The sequence below is a fragment of the Conger conger genome, chromosome 5 (assembly GCF_963514075.1).
Source record: "Conger conger chromosome 5, fConCon1.1, whole genome shotgun sequence".
In the NCBI taxonomy this organism is placed as follows: Eukaryota; Metazoa; Chordata; class Actinopteri; order Anguilliformes; family Congridae; genus Conger; species Conger conger.
Window position 1 is genome coordinate 4,207,597 of NC_083764.1, and position 27,518 is coordinate 4,235,114.

The window sequence follows — 27,518 nt, forward strand, 5'->3', positions numbered from 1 at the left end:
TTGTATATATATTGTGTGTGATTTGTGTGTATTTGTAATGTGAGCCACACTTATTGTGTTCTTTAGCCTCTTTGCAAGCTTGCTTTTCACTACTTTTTTCCTCTTCTCCTCCCTCTCTCTCCCTCTCTCTCCCCCCTCTCTCTCCCTCTCTCTCCCTCTCTCTCCCCCTCCCTCTCCCTCTCTCTCCCTCTCTCTCCCCCTCCCTCTCCCTCTCTCTCCCCCTCCCTCTCCCTCTCTCTCTCCCCTCCCTCTCTCTCTCCCCCCCTTCCTCTCCCTCTCTCTCTCTCCTCCTCTCTCTCCCCCCTCCCTCTCTCTCCTCCTCTCTCCCCCTCTCTCTCCCCCCTCCCTCTCTCTCCTCCTCTCTCCCCCTCTCTCTCCCCCTCCCTCTCCCTCTCTCTCCCTCTCTCTCCCCCTCCCTCTCCCTCTCTCTCTCCCCCTCCCTCTCCCTCTCTCTCTTCCCTCCCTCTCTCTCTCTCCCCCTCCCTCTCTCTCTCCCCCCCTTCCTCTCCCTCTCTCTCTCCTCCTCTCTCTCCCCTCCCTCTCTCTCCTCCTCTCTCCCCCTCTCTCTCCCCCCTCCCTCTCCCTCTCTCTCCCCCTCCCTCTCCCTCTCTCTCTCCCCCCTCCCTCTCCCTCTCTCTCTCTCTCTCTCTCTCTCCCCCTCTCTCTCTCTCCCTCTCTCTCTCCCCCCTCCCTCTCTCTCCCCCTCCCTCTCTCCCCCGCTCCCCCAGGCCTGCGGCCCTTCATCCCGGAGAAGGACAGCCAGCACTTTGAGAACTTCCTGGAGACGATCGGCGTGAAGGACGGGCGGGGCATCATAACGGACAGCTTCGGCCGGTACCGGCGGGCGGTGAGCTCCGCCTCCGGCTCCACCACCAATGGGAACGCGGCGGGGGAGGAGTCGGAGGAGCAGCGCGCCCCCTCGGAGGGGGACGAGTGGGACCGCATGATCTCCGACATCAGCAACGACATCGAGGCGCTGGGCTGCAGCATGGACCAGGACTCCTCCTGAGGGGGGATTCAGGGTGGGGGGTGGGGGGGGGGGGGGGGGGGGACCTGGACCTGGACTCAGCCCCCCTGCTGAGGGAGGGGATTCAGACTGAAACATGGCCACCATTTTGTCACGGTCTCTGTTGCCATTTTGCGAGGTCGGTGGCTTTGATTGGCTCAGCACAATGCGGCGGAGCCTTGAGCTTGATTGGCTGGTGTGGCTGCTCCTGGTAGGGTCTCGCGACGCCTCTGGCAACCCCGAAACTCGGAACGTGGGGCGTCCATCCGTAGCAAACCGTGGAATTGGCCTGTTACACTTGGCCTGCCAATGCCACGGTTACACAGCCTGTGTACTGTTATCTATGAGGTCCATTCAGGCTAATCTCTGCTTCAGCGACAAAGTGTTGCGCAACATGTCCACAGACCAAATCCATGGCGGTTCGACACCTTTAACGTCTGCAGATCTTTCGTAGGGTCGCAGACGCCCGTCAGAAGTGTCACACAGCCGTGATTGGTTGACTGAAACGAAGACGAAAGGTTGCCATGGCTAGGATAACGGTTTGCCACGAGGCTACCTGTTTTTATGAACGAAGATGTTTCGTTTACGTAGCTAGCTCGCGATGTGGACGGGTTTGGGAAGAAGCCGGTTGCTATAGTAACAAAGCACACCTCGTCTGGAAGCTATAAATGCGAATCGTCGGACAAAGTTCTGTTCGCAGCCATTTTGTCGCCAAAGCATAAATTAGGCTTGACCATCCCCCTAATTTCTATAGTTAACAAGTCTCCTCCCAGAGCACTTCCTGTGTGGAGTTTGCCACAGCGGTAACTCGTTATGCTTTAACAAGCTCTTACCTGCTGCTCAGAGCCAGGACACAGAGGGGAGGGGCTTCTCAAGGGGCGTTTCACTTGTGGGGGCGGGGCGTGTGTCCCCCGAGGGCCATTCTGATTGGTTGAGTTTGAGTTGCTGCTGGGATCAGCAAATCACAGTCCTCGAGGGCCAAAAAACTGCTGGTTTTCCTCCCTCCCTTTATCTGGGAGTCAGGTGAGGAGACAGTCTGACCAATCGGTAGCACTAATTGTTGAGTTAATTACCTGGGAGTATAGAGAACCAGGGCTGGATTTGATCACCCCTGGGTCAGAGTCACTTCCGTCTCGACGGCTTTCGCACAGAGCTGAGGTGTTCGGAGGCTAGCTGGTCGCTGGGTAGATGACCTTGTGTCTCAGTGCTGAAGACTAACACTTTTCTCCTGGTCCTGCAGGGGGCGCCGTTTCAGCTCCGGCCGTGTACTCACGAGAGCACTAACGTGCGGCGTAACACCGTACGTGTTAGGCAACACGCGTGTTACGGGGAGGTTTCCTTCAGTCGCTTTCGTCATGCAGGGTCAGCGAGGGTCGAGCTACAGCTGAACGTCTCAACACTGGTCAGGGTGGCGTTTCACGTACACGGCTGTTAGACCTGACGCATCGCCCCGTACCTGTCGTGCGTTCAAGACCGCGAACGTTTACGGCGAGCTATGCTCGCGGCAAACGGTTACCGTTGAACGATTTTAAATGAACATTCCATTTGGTTCGCCACCGACGCATTTTTAATGCGAATGGATGCGACGTAGAGGTCACGACTCGTTGCTTACCTGTAAGAACAAATGTCACTCTGGTTGAAGTGTATTAGCTAATGTTGGCCATCTTGAACGCGCGCCAGGCTTCCGGGTCCGTTCCACTCTCACTGATGTTATGATAATGCTGTTAATGGACAGTAGATCGTGGGCTGTCAGGTTAACAGTTACAGTAGGATGGCTCGCTAGCTTTCGTATTGATGGAGTGGAGCATGCGTAAGTTACGATAACTTGCAGATGCCTACAGCTTACAGCTGTAAACCGATATGAGAGATTATATTTTACGTGGTTATAGATCACCAGTGGCTCATGAGTGTCACAGTTCACCCACTACCTTATCCAGCTTTGTCTGGGACTTCTGTTTTTGTGCCTCTGATCATTTTTCATGAATATGAAGTGGATTTCTGCAAAATAACCTCGTGCGAAGTAAGTCTGAAAAAAAAAAATGGCGGGCCATTGTTGTAAAACTACACGAGTATTTAAAAAATAAGTGCTTTCCCTTTAGATCAGGATGGTTCCGGACCGACTGGAATCCAAAAGGCCCAGAGGTGCGTCTGTAACACCCCATGTGACTGATTTAGGGGGGGGGGGGGGGGGGGGGGGGAATTGCTGGTTCATCGGTCAGAATTTCAGAACGGTCCTGGCACAAGGGCCCGTTTTCGGTGAGGCGTCCATTCTATGGCACAGCTTGTTTTTACCATGACTGAAGTGCAGCTTTCGGGAGGTGTTTTTTGTATTATTATTTTTATTTTTATTAGTAGTAGGTGTAGCGTTCGTATTCTTGATTGGTTACTGAACACCCCGGCTTGCGGTCTGATTTGGCCCCGCCCATGTCTGAGAAGCTGCTGGGGTGTGTGGACCAATCAAATGTGCAGGAGAGGGTTAACCCTGTCCGAGTGGCATCTTCCTCACGTCTGCTGTTACAGGCCGCAAGCAGAAAAGCAACGTTCAAGTATGTCTTATCAGATGTCCTAGTGTCCTATCCTATGTCTTAGTGCCCTATCTTACATCCTAGTGCTATGTCCTAGTATCTCATGCTACATCCTTGGATCGTATGCTACAACCTACTGTCCTATCCCGTGTCCGAATATCTTATGTTAAGTCCAACATCCTATTGTCCTATCTTACGTCCTGGTGTCCTATACTACATATTAGCGTCCTATCTCACATCTTATCCTATCTTAGCTTTATCCTAGTGTCCTATCCTGTGGACCTCCTGTGGGTCTGTCAGTGCCAGTCTATAGGAGTGGAGCTTTTATACAGAATGTCCCAAGGAGCCCATTTGAGGTGTTGTGTCAAACCTCTGGGTTATTTAGGGTGAATGGGGGGGAGGGCGGTGGGGGGGGGGGGGGGGAATACCAAGAGTGCCTGTGTGCTGGGGGTGGGAGGGGTGGACTGAGTAGGGGAAGCAATAATGTTATTTCAGTAAGGAGTTTTTTTTTTTTTCCACAATATAAAACACACGCAAAAAAAACTATATATTTTTGGTTTTATTTATATTGCGGTTTTGTGCAGGCAGACACGACGGTGCTGTGGAGTGGGAAGTTGAGTCTGCTATTCTGCATTAGGGGTGCAGTGCCATGTTTCACCACTAGGGGTCAGGAGCGCTGCAGATACGCACCGGCCCGACCAGTCCAACATTTCCATTGGGCCTTTTGTTCACACATATATATGATCCTGTATATAACCATGCTTTCATTTATTTTGAGTTTTTTTTTTGTTTTGTTTTTTTTGTTTAGTGTGATAAAAGATATTATACACAAGTCTGCTGTCTGTGTGTTCTCTTATTAGTGGCAACAGAAGAAGAATTTGTGACAGACTTTTGGGCTTCTCACATTACCTTTTTACCTGTTACAGATGCTTTTAAATGTTTGTCTTAAACTCCCATATTTCCTTGATAAGGACCCACACTATTTCCAGGATTTTCTGGAGTTATAATAGTACCATGATTGGCTCATCTTGTGCATTTGTATCACACTATATTTGTGAGGACCGTATGCATGTGTTTGTTTCACCATATTTGTGAGGACCGTATGCATGTGTTTGTATCACACTATATTTTTGAGGATCGTATGCATGCGTTTGTTTCACCATATTTGTGAGGACCGTATGCATGTGTTTGTTTCACCATATTTGTGAGGACCGTATGCATGTGTGTGTTATCGAAGGCCTTTCGTGCATTTATGCTCATTAAAGCAGTTGCAACAAAAGTGGGGTGGCCTGTAGCGTAGTGGTTAAGGTAACTGACTGGGACACATAAGGTCGGTGGTTCTAATCCCGGTGTCGCCACAATAAGATCGCGTTGGGCCCCTGAGCAAGGCCCTTAACCCTGCATTACTCCAGGGGAGGATTGTCTCCTGCTTAGTCTAATCAACTGTATGTTGCTCTGGATAAGTGCGTCTGCCAAATGCCAGTAATATATATAATGTAGAAATACCACATTGTCCAACATTATGGTTTTCAAACTCACACCACACAGACCAGAGTTCTCGGTTTGCAATTTATTTATTTAGGTGTCATCAAATCACTGGGCCAGGTAAGTATAAACACGTGGTGCCCCGGAGAGTGGGACAGGTAAGTATAGACGCATGATGCAGAGAATGGAACAGGTGAATTGTACCTTATCTGACCTGAGTTCTGTAGTAAGAATGTAGGACTTTGGTATGCACTTATTACATGTCACTTTGGATAAAAGCATCTGCTCCAAAAATATAATGTAAAAATTTACTGAGGATTTGGATAATCAGATTTATTTGGTTCATAAGAACACTGGTGGAAATTACAACTTGCTTCCTGCCTGGCTTTAAGCTGGGTTGACAAGATTGACGGTTGGGGATGTTCAAGCTGACAAGACCGTTGAGATGGCAACCATGCTGGCAGACCGTCACCAAACTGGCGTTTGGCTGGAAGCTGGTAGCTTAAATTTCCACCAGGGAAGCTCAACACTATAAATATTCAAAAAAGGAACTGTCAACACAATGTCGTTTTCACAGTCAAATGAGTTTGAAGTTCAAAACTGCGTTCAAAAAGAGAAAACGTGACACAATCAACAGGCGAGACACGAATTCGAGCACTGCATACAGTGGAAATCAGTACGATTCACACAAGAAAGAAAAATAATTGTGCAAGAATTGTTATCGATACGCCCGCAACCCTACAAACCCCGCCCACGTCCTTACCCACCATGCAAAGAAGGAGCTGTCAATCAGCTCTGCGACGTCATACAAGCATCGTGAGAGGTTTTGTAACTTTTAGTTTTACACTAGCTAGCAACAATCAACAAGTAGTTGTCTAGCTATATCTAATATAGGCTATTACATTATATGAGAGGAATATACACGTGTCCGGTCGTAGCGTCGAAAGGTTAGTAATGGCATTTTATTAAACTCGTACTACTACGTACTTCCTTGGCTAGCCAATATTTCGGTTTCCGTAATCTTGGCGCCTCGTAACCTTGATGTTTAATTTACAAGTGAAAACGGGCCTGTCGTTGGAAGGTTATTCGGATATTGCGATATGTTAAAAGTATCCCCTTCAGATAAGTTACTGACGAAATGACAGCTTCGTGTGGTGTGTAGCACTCGGCTTAAATTATAAAAGAGCTGGAGTCCGTTGTTCGTACTTTGTTTTGCCGAGTCTTCAATTTCACAGTCACTTACAGCATCTGACTGCTTCCTTTCTTTAGTTTTGTGCACTTTAATTTGTTGGCATGACTAAATTGGAAAGCCAAATGCTGTAACTCCAACGTAATTTACAGGGAAAGCCTACTCAGAGTCATTTATAAAGGACTCGTTTGTGCGCTGCCTGCTGGTGTTGTCAGTACTGGACGGCTATAACTTTATACGATTAATTTATCCTCTTCTCATTAAATGAACGCTCTAGAGACACGACAGATCGAACCATCTCACAACTTCAGCGAAGAATAAGCCGGATAAGCCTTAACGATAACGACCTGTATTTATTTCCCCATCCAGAAATACAGGTATGCACTCACGTCTCGTGTGGAGCTTGTGTCGTCGAGGCAATTCCCATTGTTGATGTCAATCTTTTAACTATTTTAGCACAGCTAATCTGGCATCTAGCGATTAACCAATGAATGCTGCGAGGGTATGGGGGGAGGTGGAGTGGCTTTAAATCCTGTATTGAAATTGTATTTTGTGCGAGATAACTTTAATTATTTTTTAATTAATTTTTTACTCTCATTAGTGAGTTTCATAATTGCGCTGGCCCCTAAATTGTTACCGCAAATGGTTTTGTTTTGCCCGTTCGCAGCACTGTGATTGGACCGACCGGACGGTCCCTGAAACATTTGCCTGTGGAGAGGTGAGAGGGCCGTCCCGCAGCAAGTCCCGCCCACCCGTTAGAGGATGTTACCCAGCATCCTCCTGTTCCTCTCGGTGGCCCTGGCCGCCGGCGAACGGGCGGGAAACGCCACGGCAACGGGCGCGCCCTTGCTGCTGGTCTCCTTCGACGGCTTCCGGGCGGACTACCTGAAGCGGTACCCCTTCCCCAACCTGCAGCGGTTCTTCTCCGAGGGCGTGCTGGTGGAGGAGCTGCTCAACGCCTTCGTCACCAAGACCTTCCCGAACCACTACAGCCTCGCGACGGGCCTCTACCCCGAGAGCCACGGCATCGTCGCCGGCAGGATGTACGACGCCGCCGCGCGGGAGCGCTCCTCCTTCCGCGACCCCTTCTGGTGGAACCAGGCCACGCCCATCTGGGTGACGGCGCAGGAGGCGGGGCTCAAGACGGCGTCCGCCATGTGGCCCGGCACGGACGTGGCCATCCACAACCAGACCGCCACGCACTTCCTGCCCTACGACCCCGACGTCACCTTCCAGGAGCGCCTGGCCAACGTGACTGGCTGGCTGGCGCGGGACGAGGCCGTCCGGTTCGCCACGCTGTACTGGGAGGAGCCGGACCGCTCCGGGCACCGCTACGGCCCGGATAACGCCACCGAGATGGGGCGGGTCCTGGCGGAGGTGGACGAGCTGATCGGTCAGCTGGTGGAGCGGCTGAACAGCTCGGGGCTGTGGGGGCGGGTCAACGTCATCCTGACCAGCGACCACGGGATGGCGCAGTGCTCCCGGGAGCGCCTCATCCGATTGGACGGCTGTCTGGACCCCGCCAATTACACCGTGGTGGACCTCACCCCCGTGGGGGCCATCATCCCGATTGGCGGTGAGGACTTCTGAAATCTGAAATCTAAAATCTGAAATATGAAATCTAAAATCACTTTTTCCTCAATTCAGTCAATTCCTCATACAACCATACAAACACCTCTTGAAGTGTATATTTCATGAAAGTTAATATCATTGTCATTTTCACACCAAAGCTGTTTTTCCATCCACTTCCTTGAAAATTACTTGAATTTAGATTTTTCACCTCCTCTTGTGCATGAAGTGATCAAATGTCTCTCAGTTTTCCGTGCCCCTCTAATCAATATCCTTTCACAGAGGCGGGCATTCTCCCCGCCACCCCACTCCCCATCCTCATTTCATAACCGTCAAATCGACTCCTTGCCCTTCAGAATTTCCCCTGAGCTGTTGTTTCACTTTAGCGTCGTATTGGGGAAGCTGGTGCTGCTTTAACTTTCATTTCAGCTCGTCTTTAACCCTTTAAGCGCACTGTGTGACGAGAACGTTCTTAACTCAACATTCTAATGCTGATGTCACAATCACCACTGGCAATTGGAATCCAACAGAGTTCTAGAACTCTTAAGACTTAGAATTTTGGAAAGAAAACATTAATTCATCCATTATCCTAACCAGCTTTATCCTGAACAGGGTTGCAGGGGGCTGGAGCCTATCCCAGCATACATTGGGTGAAAGGCAGGAATACACCCTGGACAGGTCGCCAGTCCATCGCAGGGCACACACACCATTCACTCACACACTCATACCTACGGGCAATTTAGACTCTCCGATCAGCCTAACCTGCATGTCTTTGGACTGTGGGAGGAAACCGGACTACCCGGAGGAAACCCACGCAGACACGGGGAGAACATGCAAACTCCACAAAAAAAAAAAAAAAAAGCCTACTCTTCAATGGGTTACATTAATTTAAGTGTATTTGCATTCATTTGTCGACATCCCGTTTGGTCCCCAAGCATCGTCTCAAAGCAATCAGGGCCCTGTCGTGTTCCATGTCACCTCCCAGACCCACGACGAACCTCGTGATTAAACGTGAATTAGACCTGGCCGTGACAGACCCAGGCTAACTATGTTTCCCATGGTGGCGCAGCTTACCAAAGCTGACAAATTACCAAATGACCAGATTCTAAAAGCATGTAGTGTTGAGAATCTTACTGCATCCACGACAAGCTGTAAGAGAGGTAACCCGAGATCGTAACCTGGATTTGTACAAATGGGAGTGTTGGAGAGCAAAAGGTCAAAGGTCGTATTGTGTGTGATTGGCAATGAATACCTCTAATCCCCCCCACCGCTCCAAACACAAGAATTAATGTAGCATTTTTGTTGTCGTGTGTGTGTGTGTGTGTGTGTGTGTGTGTGTGCGGACAGACCCTGCGCTGGTTTACCAGGCTCTGAGCGGATGCCACCCCCACATGAGGGTCTACCTGAAGGAGGAGATGCCTGATAGGCTGCATTACCAGCACAACGCGAGGATCCAGCCAATCATGCTGCTCGCTGATGAAGGGTGGACGATCGTGCAGCACGGGAACCTGCCCCGACGTGAGAGACTTACTTTTTCTACTTTACACCACCTAACCCCAACGCACACCACCCTAACGCTGATCGCTAATGTCAAAAATACAAATTAACCATTGCTAATAAATCAATTTTGATGGTAATAATTATTACTAGTAGTATTTTTGACATTAGGATACTAAGTGCTTCTACGTCTATTACTATCAGTGCTAATAATGATAGTAATAATAAGACTTTTTTTCTTCTTTACATTTTGCAGTTGGCGACCACGGTTACGACAACTCCCTTCCCAGCATGCACCCCTTCCTGGCGGCGCGGGGCCCGGCGTTCGGGCGGGGCCGGCGGGTTTCGGGGCTGAGCAACGTGGACCTGTACCCGCTCATGTGCCAGCTCCTGGGGCTGGAGGGGAGGCCCAACAACGGCAGCCTGGCCCGGGCGCGGTGCCTGCTGGCCGGGGTGAGCTGCCCGGGCCTGGGCCAGATGGTGGGCCTGGTGGTGGGGGTCCTCCTGGTGCTCAGCACCCTCACCTGCCTCTTCGTCCTCCTCAAGAACAAAATGGCCGCCGTGGACCGGCCCTTTTCCCGCCTGGAACTGCAGCAGGACGACGACGACGACGACCCTCTGATTGGCTGAATGGAGGAGATTGAGGAGGAGGAGCCATAAGACTGGCTTCGGATCCGTCCGCACGACGACGACCCTGTGATTGGCTGAATGGAGGAGATTGAGGAGGAGGAGCCTTAAGACTGGCTTCGGAATCCGTCCGCACCAGGAATGGTAGCTATAACGATAACTATAGATATGGCCTTTTAAAAATCGAAACCTAACTGAAGAGTCCACACCTTAACTTCTGCATAATGACCGCGATGGTGACAAATTGCCTTCAGAGTGATTTTTTTCTAGCTGCATATCATTTACGCAGATCAGAAAATGTTGTACTTTCATCACTTGCGTGGGTTTCAGTACCTACGTGAGAACAGATTGTAACCTTGTGTTTCCGTGAGTGAGAAGCTTAAGCTTTTGTCGGAAATGTCCTAATTTAGCTCTTAATTGATTTATAGTAATTAGTAAATTAGACGAACAACAAGAGGTTGGAAAGTAGTTCCTTCCTCTGAAAAAAGTCTACAGGAAATAAAGACTCCAGCATCATATTTACACTTTCATATTTACACTCCTTCATATTAGACCCAGTAAGACATAGGATGAAAAATGTACTTGAATTAAATGATTTTATCACCATGGCAACAAGCAGGACAGGGCGTCATTTTACAATAAGGGCACATTAACTGGCATTAACTAATATAGTTGATAACATTAATTAATTGGTGTACAAATACATTAAGCATGAAATATGTAATATCATTAATGTATTTAATGTATTAACTCGTGTAACATGAGCAAACTATAGGATAAACTTTAAATGTGTTAACCATTAACACATACATCAGCAGTTTTTCCTTCCAATTATTAACTAATGTTGCTGTTAACATGAATTAATAATGTACAAATACATAAACAAAGCTGTACATTTTAAATTCCCAGTAGTTGGTCAACAGCCAATGCCAATTCATGTAACCTTATTGTAGTTAAAATAAAATAACACGCCGTCTTCATGCCACAGACAAACCAAACCGAACAGGACTAGCATACACTGTTCTTGTACTATGTTGCTACTTTTCCTGTAAGAATGTTTGATAGCTACACACATCCTGTCCACACATACTTCACTTTTTCCAAAAATGGCACAAATGACACTTTATAGGGCCCCGCCCCTCTCTGTACGGCTTGGTACTGAGGCTTGAGGTCCAGGCCAGCGGTGGTATTTATTGTGTCCGGTTCCTGAACGCTTGTCGTGTTTGCGTGTCGAGTGGCTTCGTAGCTCAGTGCTGCGGAGGGACAACGATCTCTCGTGGCGATGCAGCGGTGGTAAAAGCGGCCTTTTGCAGTAAAGTGTAGCGGCGCTGTACGAATGTAGCCCAGCCGCTTTGAAGCGACGCTGAGGCTGTACGATCTTAAAAAGGGAGAGAATGGGGCCACACGTGTGGCACAGTCCAGCTCTTAAGCAATACGCAAGGTCCTGTGTGGCAGCGGGTTTGAGTCCCCCACCGTGGAACTTTCTTCACTGTCTGTTACCTTCTCTGCTGTACTGTATGTATATTTTTTTTTAAAAAGAGCTGTTACTTATTTGTTGAAAAGTGGAAAAAAGTTCAAGTTTCATTTTCTGGATTGATGTGGGTTAAATTAAATAATTTAAAGGTATTTTTTGATATGTGATCTTGGTCAAAGCTATGCAAAGAACTGTTTCTAAGGGTTAGGGTTATCGCATTTGTAACTTTTTTAATTGTAAGAAAATGGCACCAAAGTTTTTTTGGCTTGTTGTGGTTTTGGTTGGTGTGCTCAGTTTTTTGTTTACTGTCTGAAATAACTTTCTGTCTTTTTGAATAATCAATCAAAACCTTTTACTTGACATTTATTTATTTGCTTGAAGGTTGCATTGCAGGTACATTTCTTGCTCTATTGTAGAAGGTAAAGCCTTCTCCCCAGGAATATTGGGTGTATAAAATCCACACAGTTGAATTTGATAAGGGAACTGGTATCACAGACGCATATTAAGTCTAAGTCCTAAACAAAATAAAATTTTGCTTGATTCTCCATAACTCAGGACAAAGCTTAAGCTGTGTCTATAATACCGGCCCTATATTACACAAGTCCAGAGCCGGTTTCTCTATGGTCCTGGTGAACACACAAATACTGCTGTATGGATGCATAGTGAACACATCAATATTTCTGTATGAGTGCATATTTGCATGTCTGACATTGTGAAGTAGTACCTTTTTTTTTTTACTGCTATTTCAAATAGAATGAAAAGATGAGAAATGTGTTCAATCTCTTGAGATTCACTGGAGAATTAATTGTGCAGTGTGCCTGTATATTTCGCCTAAATGGAAATAAAATCTTTGAAATAATTTCTTAATTTTTTCGTCCTCGTTTGGAAGGTCATTTGTCCTCGCGCTGGAGTCCCAGCCCTGCTCCATGAAAGGGTCAGTGGCAGAACAGCCCCCACTTTATTTACCGTATGCGTGATAACACTATCTGTTAAACCTTCCGCTGGGGCGGAGATTAACTATACTATCAGTCACCCCCCAGCACTGTTCCGCCACGTCTGCCATTTCCTGAAAAGCAAGGCGTCGCTGCGTGTGAAAGTGTACGCACCCCAAAACCGGGAATCCCCCCCAAAACACACGTCCAGCTCGTGAGGCGTACTCAGTGTTCTCTCTTGTCCGAGGAGGTTCACTTGTCCTCTGCATTTGCTCCATCCTAGCTACTTGGGAGCAATGTGTGGTTAAGGGCCCAACAGCTGTGTGGATCTTATTGAGGCTACACCGGGGCTTGAACCACAAACCTTCCGGGTCCCAGTCAAGCACCTTAGCCACTAGGCTACAAGCTGCCCATTAAGTCTCCCACATTAGCATCAAACATGCAGACTCCACAGTCCGGCTCAGTGGGAGGCCAAAGGCACACTTTGTGCACCTGTCTGATAAAACTGAATACAAAATAAACAAGAAGAGAAAGAAAAACTTTTCATTTATTTTAATTTTATTTTTTTTCCCCCCCCAGAGTGAATTTGGGGGAAACTTGACATTTTTTCGATGTCAGGGCTTCCGGAACTTTTCAACAGGATCATTCTGGAACATTCCCTGTACAGTGCATGCATTCCAATGAGAATTGAATGGACATAAAGAGGAACAGGACAACAGCAACAAATGATGAATTATTAACAGTAAGGCAGCCACTGTCACACATAATGCATAAAAATATATTATTTAAAATTCCTGGTAGCTGTAGCTGGTAAAACTACATCACAGTGCTAACGTCCCTTTGCATGGGAGATTTGACCGCTGTGAGCAAAGTTCTCAGACCACTTCAGGAAACGCATTGAGAGAAATACTATATTTAATCTCATCTGCCCAAACCTGTCCCTCAAGATCTTCCTTCCAACCCAAATTCAGGACACCTGATTCTACTCATTTGCTCAACGAGATCTCATTCTGTTGAAGATGCGAGGTGTGCTTTGTTAGGGTTGGAGTGGAAACCTACAGGAAGGTAGATCTCCAGGATAATATGTAATATAATATCCGGACATATGTCAAAAGCAGCAGTCGAGTGAGTGGTGCTCACGTTAGCAACGGTTGCTATGAGGGAACAACCAGAAAGCTCCGTGCTCGTAGCTCCGGGCTCCCGAGTCAGAGCGACCGAGTTTCCGAGTTCACAAGCGAGGCGTCGCTCGTTCCCGAGACGGTCCGAGACACTTTGCGCACAGCCCGGCAAGCTCATTCCCATTCTAACATTTAGTGCAAAACAGAAACTCTGAAAACACTTATTTTACAAAAGAAAACAAAATTCAGGACACACGTAATACTAATGCCATTACCACAGATAAAGCATTTTTAAAGTTCAAACATGAAAAAAAAAAAACATTACATAGAAGACCCATCACTAAGGAGATTTTCCTGTGCACCGCCACGGAAGCCATTGTGGCTCTGCTCATGCCGCCATGATGGCTCAGTTTCCACCGAAACTTCAATCTGCAAGTTGAGCAGTGTCTTCATACTGCATGTGAATCTACACAGCAATCACCAGCAATGACTCTCTCTTCTTCAAAAAGGAAGCCATGTCTACGTTAAGTAAAAACACTATTTTCTGATTTCCTCCCAACACATAAAAGAAAGAACCAGATCTTAATTATGTATCGAAATTATTTAGTAGTTACAAGTATTCCTCACAATGTGTCATTTAATGTAATTAATGCCAGGTAAAGCAACAAAGTCACCAAATAAATACTGTACTTCTGCGACACGGAGACAGACTGGCAGAAACCAATCAGAAAAGGCAAAAAGGGTACTTGATTTTTTACTGATCTCTCACGCAAGCAGGGCTTCACCACTCCAATCTTTACTCAACTATAAAGTACTATATTCTACTCTACTCCACTCTACTGTACTCTTCCTGGTTATACCTTATATCACAGTGAGGAAAGTTCACATTGGGTAATTCAAAGTGTGCAAAGTTTTCTCCATTTTTATGGTAGCAGGTCTTCTGAATAATTCACCGATAACTTTCACATACAACACTCCCTTTACCACAGCCTATCAAAAAGCCACTCAAGCAACAAACAAAGAAACCTTAAAAACCACCTTAAGACACACATCTATGCATCTGATTCCAGTTACATATCTCCCTTATACTGAACCCGAGGAACAGAATTCCCTTCCATTCTGAAAACTGGCTTAGATATGAGTAGCCTTTGACAATAAGGCAGAGAAACACGTCCACTCATAGTGCGGCTACACTGCTAATGGTTATGACACTGAACCTAAACCTAAAACGATCATGTTCACCAACAGTCCCACACACAGGCGCATGCATGCTCTCTCTCACACACACACACACACACACACACACACACACACACACACACACACACACACACACACACACACACACACACACTCTCCCTCACACACAGACACACACACACACACGCTCCCTCACACACAGACACACACACACACTCTCTCTCCCTCACACACAGACACACACACACACACACACACACACACACACACACACACACACACACTCTCCCTCACACACAGACACACACACACACGCTCCCTCACACACAGACACACACACACACTCTCTCTCCCTCTCACACACACACACACACACACACACACACACAGACACAGACACACACACACGCTCCCTCACACACAGACACACAGTGACCCTGAGGGTTATATCTCCAGATGGTCCTGTAGGAGGGGCCTGGAGATCTCCATGTTGCCAATGGGCGTGGCCGGAAGCTGGCGGAGGGTCACCTGCCTCAGGAACACCAGGAGGAACCCGCCCACCAAGGCCACGCCCAATAGGGAGCCCACCACACGGGCGTAGGTGGGGTCAGTGACGCGCGGGGGCGGGGCCGGTGTGGGAGGGGGCGTGGCTTCGCGCAGCAGGTCCCGCACGTTGGCCAATGAGCCGTTGTTCGGGGCGGGGGGCAGATCCAAGATGTGGCACATGAGCGGGTACAAGTCCACGGAGCGCGCCCACGTCTTGTTGTACCCCTGCCGAAAGGCGGGGCCGCGGGCCACAAACACGGGGTGCATGCTGGGTAGGGCGTTGTCGTATCCATGGTTACCATCTGGACCAAGAGAAGCGGGGAGAGAGAGAGTGCAGGTGTATCATGGGAAACGAAGTGACAGATTACAGCAGCAAGGAGTATAATCAACTCGGTAACAAATTTGATTATTGCACAACTAAATGAATTGAGGTTTGCTGGCTGTTTCAGTACTAAATTAATTGAGGCTTGCTGGCTGTTTCAGTACTAAATGAATTGAGGCTTGCTGGCTGTTTCAGTACTAAATGAATTGAGGCTTGCTGGCTGTTTCAGTACTAAATGAATTGAGGCTTGCTGGCTGTTTCAGCACTAAATGAATTGAGGCTTGCTGGCTGTTTCAGCACTAAATGAATTGAGGCTTGCTGGCTGTTTCAGGACTCACGCATGAGGCCGTCGCTCCGGTTCTGCACGACGGTCCAGCCTTCCTCCGCGGCGAGGACGAGGGGCATGATGCGGCCGCTGTGCCGGTAGTGGAACCGCTCGGGGATCTCCTCCTTTCTGTACACGCGCAGGCTGGGGTGGGCGCCGGCCAGGGCGTGGTACACCTCCTCCAGCCTCCCTGGAGCGCAGACACACGGGGGAGACAAACCAGAGTAACGACACCGCACGACACATGGGTCAAGGGACCAGCTACTCTAACCCTGGCTACAGGGTAGTCTGTAGCCACGTGGCTAAGGTACATGACTGGTTCAAGCCCCAGTGTAGCCACAATAAGATCAGTGCAGCTATTGGGCCCTTGAGCATGGCCCTTAACCCCACATTGCTCCACGGGGGATTGGCCCCGGCTTAGTCTAATCAACTGTCAGTTGCTTTGGATAAAACCGTCAGCTAAATAGCACATTTCATTTACTAACGGTGGGTGTAGATTACGGGACTTGAGGGCTCCCGATTGTTATTTTCAGATTGGCAAGAAAATCGTTGAGATGCTGTTCCAACCCGATCCGACTGGCTTAAAAACATGTGGGCACGATTGAATGCGTGTCAGGTCCTAGGAGTGGAGTCTGTGTTTGGAGGCGCTGGTGTGTCAGGTGTGAGAGGTCGTGGGAGTAGAGTCTGTGTTTGGAGGCGCTGGTGTGAGAGGTCGTGGGAGTAGAGTTTGTGTTTGGAGGCGCTGGTGTGAGAGGTCGTGGGAGTAGAGTTTGTGTTTGGAGGCGTTGGTCTGTCAGGTGTGAGAGGTCGTGGGAGTAGAGTCTGTGTTTGGAGGCGCTGGTGTGAGAGGTCGTGGGAGTAGAGTCTGTGTTTGGAGGCGCCGGTGTTCTGACCTTCCCTGGGCAGGATGCCCACCACGGGGCTCTTGCCGACCCAGGTGTACTGGTCCCTGCTCAGGTACTCGTCCAGCTCCACCACCCGCTCGGGCGACATCTGCGCCATCCCGTGGTCGCTCGTGACGACCAGGTTCACGCGCTCGTACAGCCCCGCCTTGCGCAGCTCCTCCCGCAGGAAGCCCAGCTTGGCGTCCACGTCGGCGATGACGTCGTCCATCAGGGGGCTGTCGGGCCCGAAGGCGTGGCCGCTGAGGTCAGGCTCCTCCCAGTACAGGAGCCCCAGCCTGATTGGCGGCTGCTCCTCCTCCTCCCCCCCCCGCGAGAACCAGCCCAGCAGGCCGCGCACGCGCTCCTCGAACTCCACGGAGCCGTTGTAGGGCAGGTAGCGGGTGGGGTACGTCCCGCGAATCGGCACGTCGGACCCGGGCCACATGACCGCGCCGCTTCCGTGCCCCGCCCTCTGATTGGTCACCCACAGGGGCTCCGCCCCGTCCCACCAGCGCGGGTCGCGGGAGCCCGGCCGGCCCGGGGCGAAGGTGGCGTTGAGGTCGGGGTCGTACATCTCGTTGGCCACCACGCCGTGGCTCTCGGCGAAGAGCCCCGTCACCAGGGTGTAGTGGTCGGGGAAGGTCTCGGTGACGTAGGCGCTCTCGATCTGCTCCACGCCGACCCCCTCCTCCAGCAGCGCCCGGAAGTTGGGCGCGGGAACGCGCCGGACGTAGTCCCAGCGGAAGCCGTCGAACGAGACCAGCAGGAGGCGCTGGAGGTCCCGGGGCCGACAGGCGGGGAGCAGCGTCGCCATGGCGACGACTCCCAGCAGGAAGCGGGCGCTGACTTCACCGTCTGCCATCTTACAGCGGGAAACAGAGCGCCAAAAACACAGAACACAAATGTACAAATGCATTACAGAGCACTCAAACACAAACACCACATTATACACTGGGACGCTGATATATAAACACATTACACACCGAATATTCAAAACACAAACGTTACACACCAAGTACTAAAATGCAAACGTCACATTAAACACTGGGGCACAAATACATAAACACATTGCACACCAAATATTCGAAACACAAACATTACCCAGAGGGTACCCAAACACAAATATCACATTACACACTGGGGCACAAAAACACTCAACACAAATATATCAACACATTACACACACTACTCAAAGCACAAACAAGGCAGGCTGGGCCAGAGAAACACAAACATCACATCACACACGCAGTGCTCAACATAATATTAATAATAATATTTGTTTTTGGTTTTTTAATGTGAAATTTTATGCAAAATCGTTGATATTATCAAAAAACAAAATGACTCTGCAAACATAACTGCATTGATTTTTAAAACTCTTATTTTATTTGTAAAGCACATACACGTCCATTTCTCGTATGTAACGTTAGCTCAAGTTAGCGGTGAACTTCGTAAACAAACGTCACATATAGGTAAGCAAGTTATTGCTATTTGGATGACAAATAAAAGGCAAGATCATTCTTGAATATTGCTTCCATAACGTTCGTCAGCAGCGTTATGGAATTTAATATTTGGGTGGTTATATTTTTTTTACTGTGAAGAAATCCTGTTGAAATTAGCCGCCTAGTTCTTTCAGTTTCAAGTGTATAACGCTAGAACGCTTGTAGGCTAATTAGCAGCGCGTAGCCTGCCATGATCTTCCCTACACTCAAGGTTCATACGAGGTAAACCTTTATAACTACCGCCCTGTATTGGCTATACTCGGTCGTCGAGATGCAGCGACGAAGCTATAAAAATCAGCCAACGTTAGCGAACTTGCTAGCTAACGTAAGCTAGACAGCAATCGTGCTATAAGCAAATTGTTGCTCAATGCGGTTCACGCCAATTGCAAAATATGTAAACGGTAAAATGTACTTTATTTGTCGCATAAGACCTGAGAAATCAACATTGCAAAAGATGAAAAGACATTTACGTTGCATGCAATTTGACATGCCTACCTTGTTATTGCAGACCTGCACTTGCTGAATATAAAGAAGACGTTTCTCAAACCGGAAGTCCCGCCCACAACCTGTTATAACGGGAACTATTGTAGGCGTTAGCCAAAACAACTTCCAAGTGACTTCAAAACATTGCTAATAATTAGTGCGTAGAATTACATACCTTTGACCAGACGAAGAACATACTCTGCGACTAAGGTAATTATTAGCAATGTAGACGAAGCGATTATCCATCGTCAGAGCAAATGGATATGCTGTATGATATGATAACATCTTGCATTCAAGATTTGAACAAAAATAATTCTCAGCAAAGCATGGTCTCTGAAAAATGACAAAGAAAATAAATGATTTATGAAGTGATGAGGTTTTCGATAGCAGTGGGTCTTAAATGGTTCTGAGGAGCATTTCAGTATTTTGCTCCAATTACCTGATATTACAAAAGCTACAGGGGTGGAAAATTCCAGTAGAGGAGAGCCGGAGTGTCTCCAGGTTTTTGTTTCCACCAGTTCACTCAAAGATTAGATCACGGTGGGTCAATTGCAGTGTGCTGAGGTGGAGTGAAAGCACAGAATTCCGTATCATCTCGCGGCGCTGTGCATCCTCGTCGTGGCCACAAGGGGTCAGGCTAGTGCAGTTTTGAATCCAGGTTCTTCTCAACAACCTGTTGGCACAGAATTATGTATTTAGCTTCCGTTTCTTCACTGTTAAACATTTCCAAGAACAAGTAATTAAAACATCCCAAGTGCTGTAACTATGTGTATCTGCTTGAGCATTAAAACAAATTAAATGACTAGCTGCGTAAAAATCTTCTCCCATGTTTTAAATATGAGGCTATGATAGTTTGCAAGGGTCTAATAGTTTAAGGGTCAGTTTAACAGACACAGATTAAGCCTTGCCCTACACTAAATAAAATTTTGAATGGAGATTTTACATACAAACCCCAATTTAGTCCAGGATTAATATGAATCCATGTCAGTGAAACCAGCATTTAAACTAAATTTCGAAATACCGACGGCTTTAGGACTTTAGGAGGTTCCTGTCCCGTAGACTTGTCCATTTCGACGTTGGACGCGTCCGTACATCGCAGCACATGCGCCTCATTAGACACAGACACGGATCCGTCCCTGAACACAAAACCGTATCCGGGCAACCAAAACCTGACACAACCCCCACCCACCCATCCACCCCCCTCTTTCGAATGGTCCCTCAAAAAACAGAAAATTCTCAAACCAGTGTGAAGAAGCGGAGAAATCTCTGGAGGGTGAAACAACTCAGCTGCGCATGTAGTGGAGTGGAGGCGAAAAGGGACATACGTTTTGAAGAAGGTGAGTCGGCGCTGTTCGAAAAAAAATATGAAGCCTCATATTCAGTTGATAGGAACCGGGATGATCTTAATCCCCAGCCCAACTGCCCCAAACATTAAATCTGCTAAATTTTCAAACCTTGATTTCCACCAGCGCGGTAGTAGTTTGGGCATTGCAGGCAATTAGTAGCATTACTGTGTTGCTTACTTATTATCTTTGTAGCTTATTGTTTATTTATTTATTATTTTTTATTAATGGTGTACATTGTTTATTTAACATCTAGAAATATTTGCAAATACGTATTCGTCTTTTTGTAGCTCGATAATGAGGATTGAGTCAATTAGGGCTAAGGCAGCCTTTTTGCCCTGCAGGCTAATTAGTTAGTAGGCTACCGATGCATTGTTAGTGGTGGATACGAAGTTAAAACCATACTATATGGCACTTATAAAGTTGTTCCCTGTGATAGGTTTGTGGATGTTCAATTACATAGCCATGCAGTTCGGCGGGCGGGAGGGGACGGATCGAGATGCGCTGCTAGACGCACAAAGCCACTGGCAGATGGCTAATAACCGTTATAAAAAGTTGTTTTTCAACCCACAGTTTTGAAGCAATGAAAGGCATCTTCCCTTTGCTAATGAAACGGCGGTTACTTGCCGTCTGATGCACGGTTCTTTGCTAGAGCTTTTTAGTGAAGTTTTTGTTCTTTCAGAGAATAGCACGTGCCCATCCATCTGCGCTCTCCAAAACATGCTATATTAACCCTGAACGTACTATGAGCGCAGTTTATTTCCACATAGAATAGTTTAATATTTGTATCATGAGGGCTGAACACGTCTGTCAATTCAACGTTTGTCAGGTTGTAGTTTACGCTCGCACTTCTTTACGACTGACTAAAGGGTGTTAGCTTTACGTTGCTGAACACGTTATATTGCCTTATTATGGTCATTAACCTACCAGAGTGACTTGGAAAAACAACAGAGCCAAGTATATCCAATTGAATCAGTCGCGAGAGCAAGCGGAGCACCATAAAAGCACCAAATGCCAGCCTCGCCCCATAAAACAACTCTTACATTTGTACAGGTGACATCCATACTAAACAATGCAGCGTGTTATAAACAATCCTAAAATAAATCCAAGATGAATGCAGTGTGACCTACGTGTGCATGAGTTGTTCTATTCACTCGGTATAAACCCGGTATAAACCCGGCGGCTGAACGGACGTGTAAAACAATGCTAATACGCTATAAAGACCCTGCACCTTGCTTTTTAACCCCTTACGCTGTGAGGTCACACATATCTGATCGAGACCTTAGAATTACAATGTTCAAACTGACAATTTCATATGATTTTGATATTGTACATTTTTGGGTGCATGTCATGTTGATCTTTGGAGAACTGCCCTGCATTTCAGTTTTGCCGTTTCAGGATGCGAGAAAAAAAGCTCAGTATCTCAAAGCTACTCGGAACACAGCTGTGACCTTGGAATCGTAAGGTTCTAAGATTTTGAGTGTTCTTAACTGAACACTCTGAAGCCGTACGTAACAATCGCCACTGGCAACTGTGAGAGCATTGGGAGTTCTAGAACACTGACTGACAGAATTTTGAAAATGCGACATTCCAAATGACCTCCTCCGCAAAGGGTTAAGCAGGGAGATGCTTAGGCTCCGAGACCTCTTTGTGGTCGCTTTGAGTCCCATTCCCAGGTTTACAGTGCATCTAAATGGCAGGCCTGATAAATAATTCATGACAAGGACATAGAAGGGGGCCTTGGAACAGGGCGATAAAGGAAGGCTTTTGGTGCAACAGGAGTGAAATAAGCAATCGGATCACATTACCTGCTATACAGAGGACGTGAGAACACGGACAGCCTGGGGGAGTGGTGTAGAGTGCTGGACACGTCCTTACGGTTCACGTTTACGATTACGGATATATCTGGTGCAAGATAAGGTACACTTAAGCAATCACGTGTGCTTGTGTCTGTATGTTCATCCACAGTCAGACGATGCTGTTCTGCCCAGCCGCGTGATAAAGGTGTTTTGCTTAAGAGCTGATTCAGCAGGAACAAGAAGAATATGTACACGGCTGTGACAATGTAGAATGTGTCGTGTGTATAGTTTTGACGTAAAACAAAGAGTGCATATATCGGAGAGCTTGCTGCTTTGCTTCGGGGAAAGCACCATGTGAATTATCTCCATGCTGCATGTAATAACAGCACCTTATCACAGTGCTCATTTTGTCCACAATCTGGATTATATATTCCTCTTCATCAATCTGCATGCAATGCAAACAAAATGACAACAAAATAAAAAGTTTCACTAAAGTTTGCCCTAGATAGTGCAGACATTGGGTCATTTAACTGTAAGTTTGTTTTTGTTTTTTTTCTGCTTGGAGCTCTTCCTCCAATCGGATAACTTGACAGGCTCTATTTTGATAATCACACTGGCCTGGCAGCCTGTGGAGCAGTCGGAGGTCCACCTTCTTCTTCTAGTTAATTGGAGCGCTGAGCGCTAGCACGGTGGTAGAAGGTGACGTCACCGGCGATCCCATTAAACTCTGAAATGATCATCATCGCTGACCGCTGGAGAGCGTCACCCTGGTCTTGAGCGAACACAAACCCTCTCTGCTTTTAAATTAAAATATGACAGAAATGGCCAGCATTGAAAATGATTTTACATTTTGTCCAAGCTCCCTTTCTGTCTGTTTGTCGGAGCTGCATGTCTGAGACGTGCATTCATGCGTCGTTTTGTCGAGCGGAATATTCAAAGAGCGACCGTGTGACGCGTGCAACTGCAAGGAGTGGTATAGCCATTAACAGGACGCAAAAGGTTCAGAACTCGGTTTCAAATACACATAAATGGATATTTTAAGAGGAGAGTCCCAGTGTGTTGTGCGTTAATTAGGAAACATCTCATTCCTCAAGATGTTTTTTCCAGTGAAAGATGAGATCATCCGTAAAGGTACCCTGAAAAGGAAACTCCCATGGCTTTGTGTCGGTCGTTGGCCTGGGGGGGGTTGTCGGAAAAGGGGCCAGGGGTTTAGTTTACATGTCTGCTGTGCTGTTGTTGTGAGACCTGGTGCTACAGTGTGGATGGCGACAGACAGACAGACAGTCAGACAGACAGACTGATTGATTGATTGATTGATTGATTGATTATGAACAGTCCAAACCCACTTCTGGCACTGGTTCAATCGCTTTGAGACCAAAGACCTGCAATTCCCCAGCCGCCACCAGGGGGAGTAGGTGGGTTTATGGTGTCTGAAAACGAGTTAACGAGCATGGCACAAATGCTAATGGCATTGTAAAGCCATCAAAAGTCTGGGAGAGGCTCTTCACCGGTACATTGTGTGGCTTTTCCACATTGAGACAAATGAGAAATGCAGACTAGAGTTCTTGGCTTTTTCGTCATCTCGAATGCAGTTTTCCTGTTCTACTGTTATGACCAGCCATTCAGAAATACACTCTTAAATCGTAACGAGGCACACCTGAACAGTCTAACCGCAGAGATTTATGATTAGATTTCTAATCCCATCAGTATATTTTATTTATTCACTTTTTAAAAAACAAATCCTTCCTTTGGAAATGTGAGCTAAATTTGAACTTGTCTTTGAATTGGTAAAATGTTGATGGAGCTCAAGTGAGCAACTAAGCTTGAATGTAAGGGTAATTAAGTTGATTGAAGGCTGATAGCGCTTTGATCTACAGATAAGAGAGTGTGTGTGTGTGTGTGTGTGTGTGTGTATGTATGTGTGGGTGGGATTGGAGTGCCCAATAACGGCAGACCTAGCTGAACTAGCCCAACTGTCATCTGGCACCAGACCACGCTTTTTTCAGAAGGGACGTTTTTGGGAGCCTTGCTTCTTGGCAGCACCGTAAAGTGTTTCTCTGCTAAAGTGGTGTTATTGAATTTTGTCTTTCAGAACGTGCCACTAAGGAACATCACAAGGGGGTTCGCGTTCATGCAGCACTTGAGTCTCGAGTCTCGAGTCTGTAAGTTGAAATGAAAGTTTGAGCAGCAAATTTCCATCCACTTGGTTGACGGAGGAACGTTTCTGACGAAGTGAAGAACGGGAATACGCGATTGAATGAATTACTACTTAAGTTCTTGTGGTTATGTAATGGGACTGATTGTCATTTGTCATTTATCATTTGCATTTCACTAGTCGATGGGGGGGAAAGTTGAAGCCATGGTTGATCGCTCACAGCTCCACAGGAAATGAATGAATGAATGGACTTCCTGTCCAAAATCACTCGCTGTGAAAACACGGGGTTACAGACCAGATCAGCCCTGTACAGACCTGATTAGACGATGGAGTAAAAAGCCGTGTGTGGTGGTCCTTTGTTGGGCTGGGGGTGGAGGTGCACTGAGCAGGAACCTGCTGGCTGTAGGCGGCTTGTTGAGTGCTGGGGATCTGTAGGGGGCTGGTTGAGTGCTGGGGTCCTGGAAAAGTGTTTGAGGGGGGGCCTAGTAGGGCATTTGATGGTGCTGGCAGGCACTAGGGTCTTGGCAGGGTGTAGCTTGGTGCCTTGTCTGTGCTGGATGCTGGGTGTGGAGGGGGTCCATATTCACAGCCAGCCAGCTGGAACTCAGAGGGTCTCAGAAATAAAGACACAGACGAAGCGACTGGAAAAGATCTGGACTTTCAGACTGCCGCCTGTTGCTATGGAAACCGCTTGCTTGGGTCTGAGGATCGCCATGGTGACCTGTTCTGGGTCCGGAATATCGCTCTCTGGATCAAAGGCTGTTTGCCAGTGACCCCGGCTCATTAGAGCAGCTGTGTGCAAACATCGCAACCCAGTTCCTGGAGATCTACGGTCCTTTGTTAGGGTTGGAGTGAAAACCTCCAGGACGGTAGATCTCCAGGAACAGTGTTGGGCAGCCCTGCTGTTTAGCTGTTGAATGACGTTTGCATTGTTCGCGTAGGAGTGAGAACCTACAGAATTGCGGATCTCCAGGAACAGGGTTGGAGACCACAGATGTAAACGGGGTGAGGAGTGGGGGGGAATCGGGCTGAACTAACGTGTGTGATTCGGTCTCTCATTTCAGCTGCAACTCCCATCCCGTGTGTGTTCCTGGTATTTGGCTGGAGGTGATGGAGATGTTTTTGGGCTCTCTCCCTGGGACATTTCCCCCGTCTGTCTCCATGGGAGCCACAATCTCACCGGGGTGCCTCACGGACCTAAACGGGTCCGTCTCATCGATCTGACCGATCAACGTTTCAACAGCGAAGAATAGGCATCCAGAGCTCTGGGCAACAATACATAAACAACTAACCTTCTCTGGACATTAGTACTAATACAATTCAAGTAAAATATCGAAACAAAACCGAAGCTATAATAGATATCCTTTGTGAAACTTGATTTTAAGAAGCTGCTGCTGTTTATTTTGGGGGGGGCTTTTTGGTGGATTTTTTATTTATTTTTGTTGTCATGGACACGATGTCCCTGCCCCTCGTCACCATAGAGGACGTCGGCTGCCCTGAGCAGCAGGGGATTGTGGGGGTTGCCCATGACGACCACCTGGGCAGCCTGAAGGCTCTGGCGGAGAAGTTGAGGCTGGAGACCCGCAGGCCGTCGTACCTGGCCTGGAGGGCCCGCCTGGAGGAGCGGGGTTCCGGGGGCCTCGGGGCTCCGCAGACGCTGCCAGGGCCCCGCCAGCAGGAGGCGCCGTTCTCCCTGGGGCGTCCTGAACCCAAACCCACTCGGCCCCCTGCCAGACTCAACGGGTTTGGGAACATCGACGAGGCTCTCGACTGGCTCAGGAAGGAACTGGTGAGGAGCCCGGCCCACCCCGCCACCCGCCAAAAAAAATACCCCATGAGGCAGCGGTCCCCAACCCAGGTTTTTACTCCAACCCTCATTCAACAGCTAGAGCAGGGCTGCGAAACCATGTTCCTGGAGATCTACAGCCCTGTAGGTTTTCACTCCAACCCTAACAAAGCACAACCCCATTAAACAGTTGGAATCAAGTGTGTCAAATTAGGATTGAAATGAAAACCTACAAGGGCGGTAGATCTCCGGGAACAGAGTTGGGAACCACTGCCATAAGGGGTTTCTGAAACACAGCCCCCAAAATGTTTCTGGCCTGGCCACCCCTACCTCTATCAAATGGCTGAACACACTGACTACAGTTTTTTAGCTGATGCTTTTATCCAGAGCTCACAGTTCATTGGACTACACAAGGGGGCCAATGTGGGGTTAACACCCACAGCTGCTCAGATCTTATTGTGGCTGCTGGGTTAGAACCACCAACCTTCCAGGCCCCAGTCAAGAGCCTTAACCATAGGCTCAGGCTGCTCCCCTAAGAGAGGATTCCAGGGTTCATTCCCAGTGTGTGCTGCCCCACTAATAAGCTTGTTAGATGGACACAGAGGCATGACCGCCCTGTGCCCTCTGCTAGTAAAACTGGGCTGTCATTCCTGTTAAAGTGGGCAACAGTAATGTGGGCAGGAGAGTGTGAATGATGTTCCACAAGTGTGACCGCTCTTGTCTATTATGACGTAGAGTATGGACTGCTCTGTCACTGCGCATACACACACACACACATATTTAACAACCAGCCAATTAGCACTGGGGGCTCCTGGCCCCTCCCCTCCACCCAGTGCTGATTGGCTGCTTGCTCCCTGGCCCCTGCCCTCCCTCAGTGCTGATTGGCTGCTTGCTCCCTGTGCGTGCGCAGACGGAGATGAGGCTGCAGGATCAGCAGCTGGCCCGGCAGCTCTTGCGTCTGCGCGGCGACATCATCGAGCTGAAGATCGAGCAGACGTGCCACCTGCACCGCTCCATGCTCAACGACGCCACCTATGGGCTGGAGGAACGCGACGAGCTCTCCGACCTGCTGTGCGACTTCCCGCTGACGCCCGGCTTCTGCCTGTCCAGCCCGCTCCGGCTCATCGGCGTCACCAAGATGAACATCAACTCCCGCCGCTTCTCCCTCTGCTAGCGGCGCGTCAGCGCTAACGACGCCACTCCTACAAAGCTACAGCGCGAGCTACAGCGCTAACGACACCGCTCCTACAAAGCCACAGCGCTAACGACACCGCTCCTACAAAGCTACAGCGCTAACGACACCGCTCCTACAAAGCTACAGCGCTAACGACACCGCTCCTACAAAGCTACAGCGCTAACGACACCGCTCCCACAAAGCTACAGCGCTAACGACACCGCTCCTACAAAGCTACAGCGCTAACGACACCGCTCCTACAAAGCTACAGCGTTAACGACACCGCTCCTACAAAGCTACAGCGCTAACGACACCGCTCCTACAAAGCTACAGCGCTAACGACACCGCTCCTACAAAGCTACAGCGCTAACGACACCGCTCCTACAAAGCTACAGCGCTAACGACACCGCTCCTACAAAGCTACAGCGCTAACGACACCGCTCCTACAAAGCTACAGCGCTAACGACACCGCTCCTACAAAGCTACAGCGCTAACGACACCGCTACTACAAAGCTACAGCACGAGCTACAGCGCTAACGACACCACTCCTACAAAGCTACAGCGCTAGCTACAGCGCTAA

General features: G+C 48.2%; 4 protein-coding genes across 7 annotated transcripts in view; 3 read left to right on the top strand and 1 right to left on the bottom strand.

Annotated features, from left to right (window-relative positions):
• LOC133128192 (cerebral cavernous malformations protein 2 homolog) overlaps positions 1-1,009 on the top strand; it is a 6,708-nt gene extending 5,699 nt beyond the window's left edge. Inside the window, exon 6 of the mRNA XM_061241534.1 lies at positions 729-1,009. Within this exon, the coding sequence (XP_061097518.1) occupies positions 729-1,009 (281 nt within the window). The remainder of the gene's footprint in view (positions 1-728) is intronic.
• Positions 1,010-5,803: 4,794 nt separating this feature from the next.
• enpp4 (ectonucleotide pyrophosphatase/phosphodiesterase 4) lies at positions 5,804-12,239 on the top strand. Of its 2 annotated transcripts, XM_061244156.1 has the most exons (5): positions 5,804-5,963; positions 6,483-6,582; positions 6,873-7,781; positions 9,122-9,292; positions 9,528-12,239. In XM_061244156.1, exons 3-5 carry the CDS (start codon positions 6,968-6,970, stop codon positions 9,899-9,901), a joined length of 1,359 nt encoding a protein of 452 aa, XP_061100140.1. In that variant the 5' UTR covers positions 5,804-5,963; positions 6,483-6,582; positions 6,873-6,967; the 3' UTR covers positions 9,902-12,239. The 2 variants fall into 2 exon arrangements, with proteins under 2 accessions (XP_061100140.1, XP_061100141.1); XM_061244157.1 differs by lacking the exon at positions 6,483-6,582.
• Positions 12,240-12,833: 594 nt separating this feature from the next.
• Positions 12,834-18,753, bottom strand: enpp5 (ectonucleotide pyrophosphatase/phosphodiesterase 5). Its single transcript, XM_061243975.1, has 4 exons — positions 18,694-18,753; positions 16,709-17,561; positions 15,829-16,005; positions 12,834-15,470 (listed from the first exon to the last, which is right to left on the bottom strand). The coding sequence occupies exons 2-4, from the start codon at positions 17,559-17,561 to the stop codon at positions 15,067-15,069; spliced, it is 1,434 nt and encodes a 477-aa protein (XP_061099959.1). The 5' UTR covers positions 18,694-18,753; the 3' UTR covers positions 12,834-15,066.
• Positions 18,754-18,774: 21 nt separating this feature from the next.
• On the top strand, positions 18,775-26,961 carry fam167ab (family with sequence similarity 167 member Ab). 3 transcript variants are annotated; one of them, XM_061243979.1, is made up of 4 exons: positions 19,937-20,018; positions 23,916-23,985; positions 25,043-25,767; positions 26,675-26,961. In XM_061243979.1, exons 3-4 carry the CDS (start codon positions 25,426-25,428, stop codon positions 26,936-26,938), a joined length of 606 nt encoding a protein of 201 aa, XP_061099963.1. In that variant the 5' UTR covers positions 19,937-20,018; positions 23,916-23,985; positions 25,043-25,425; the 3' UTR covers positions 26,939-26,961. The 3 variants fall into 3 exon arrangements, with proteins under 3 accessions (XP_061099962.1, XP_061099961.1, XP_061099963.1); XM_061243978.1 differs by lacking the exons at positions 19,937-20,018; positions 23,916-23,985 and adding an exon at positions 18,775-18,891; XM_061243977.1 differs by lacking the exon at positions 23,916-23,985 and having other exon boundaries at positions 19,892-20,018.
• The last annotated feature ends 557 nt before the right edge of the window (positions 26,962-27,518 follow it).

What these genes read in the sequence shown, in the direction of transcription:
- enpp4 (XM_061244156.1), top strand. Translation starts at nt 6,968, where the DNA reads ATGTTACCCAGCATCCTCCTGTTCCTCTCGGTGGCCCTGGCCGCCGGC. An exon ending in GGCCATCATCCCGATTGGCG is followed by an intron (nt 7,782 to 9,121) that starts GTGAGGACTTCT and finishes GTGTGCGGACAG; the next exon opens with ACCCTGCGCTGGTTTACCAG. An exon ending in GCACGGGAACCTGCCCCGAC is followed by an intron (nt 9,293 to 9,527) that starts GTGAGAGACTTA and finishes TACATTTTGCAG; the next exon opens with TTGGCGACCACGGTTACGAC.
- enpp5 (XM_061243975.1), bottom strand. Translation starts at nt 17,561, where the DNA reads ATGGCAGACGGTGAAGTCAGCGCCCGCTTCCTGCTGGGAGTCGTCGCC. An exon ending in GGGCATCCTGCCCAGGGAAG is followed by an intron (nt 16,006 to 16,708) that starts GTCAGAACACCG and finishes TCTGCGCTCCAG; the next exon opens with GGAGGCTGGAGGAGGTGTAC. An exon ending in CCGGAGCGACGGCCTCATGC is followed by an intron (nt 15,471 to 15,828) that starts GTGAGTCCTGAA and finishes CTCTTGGTCCAG; the next exon opens with ATGGTAACCATGGATACGAC.
- fam167ab (XM_061243978.1), top strand. Translation starts at nt 25,426, where the DNA reads ATGGACACGATGTCCCTGCCCCTCGTCACCATAGAGGACGTCGGCTGC. An exon ending in ACTGGCTCAGGAAGGAACTG is followed by an intron (nt 25,768 to 26,674) that starts GTGAGGAGCCCG and finishes GTGCGTGCGCAG; the next exon opens with ACGGAGATGAGGCTGCAGGA.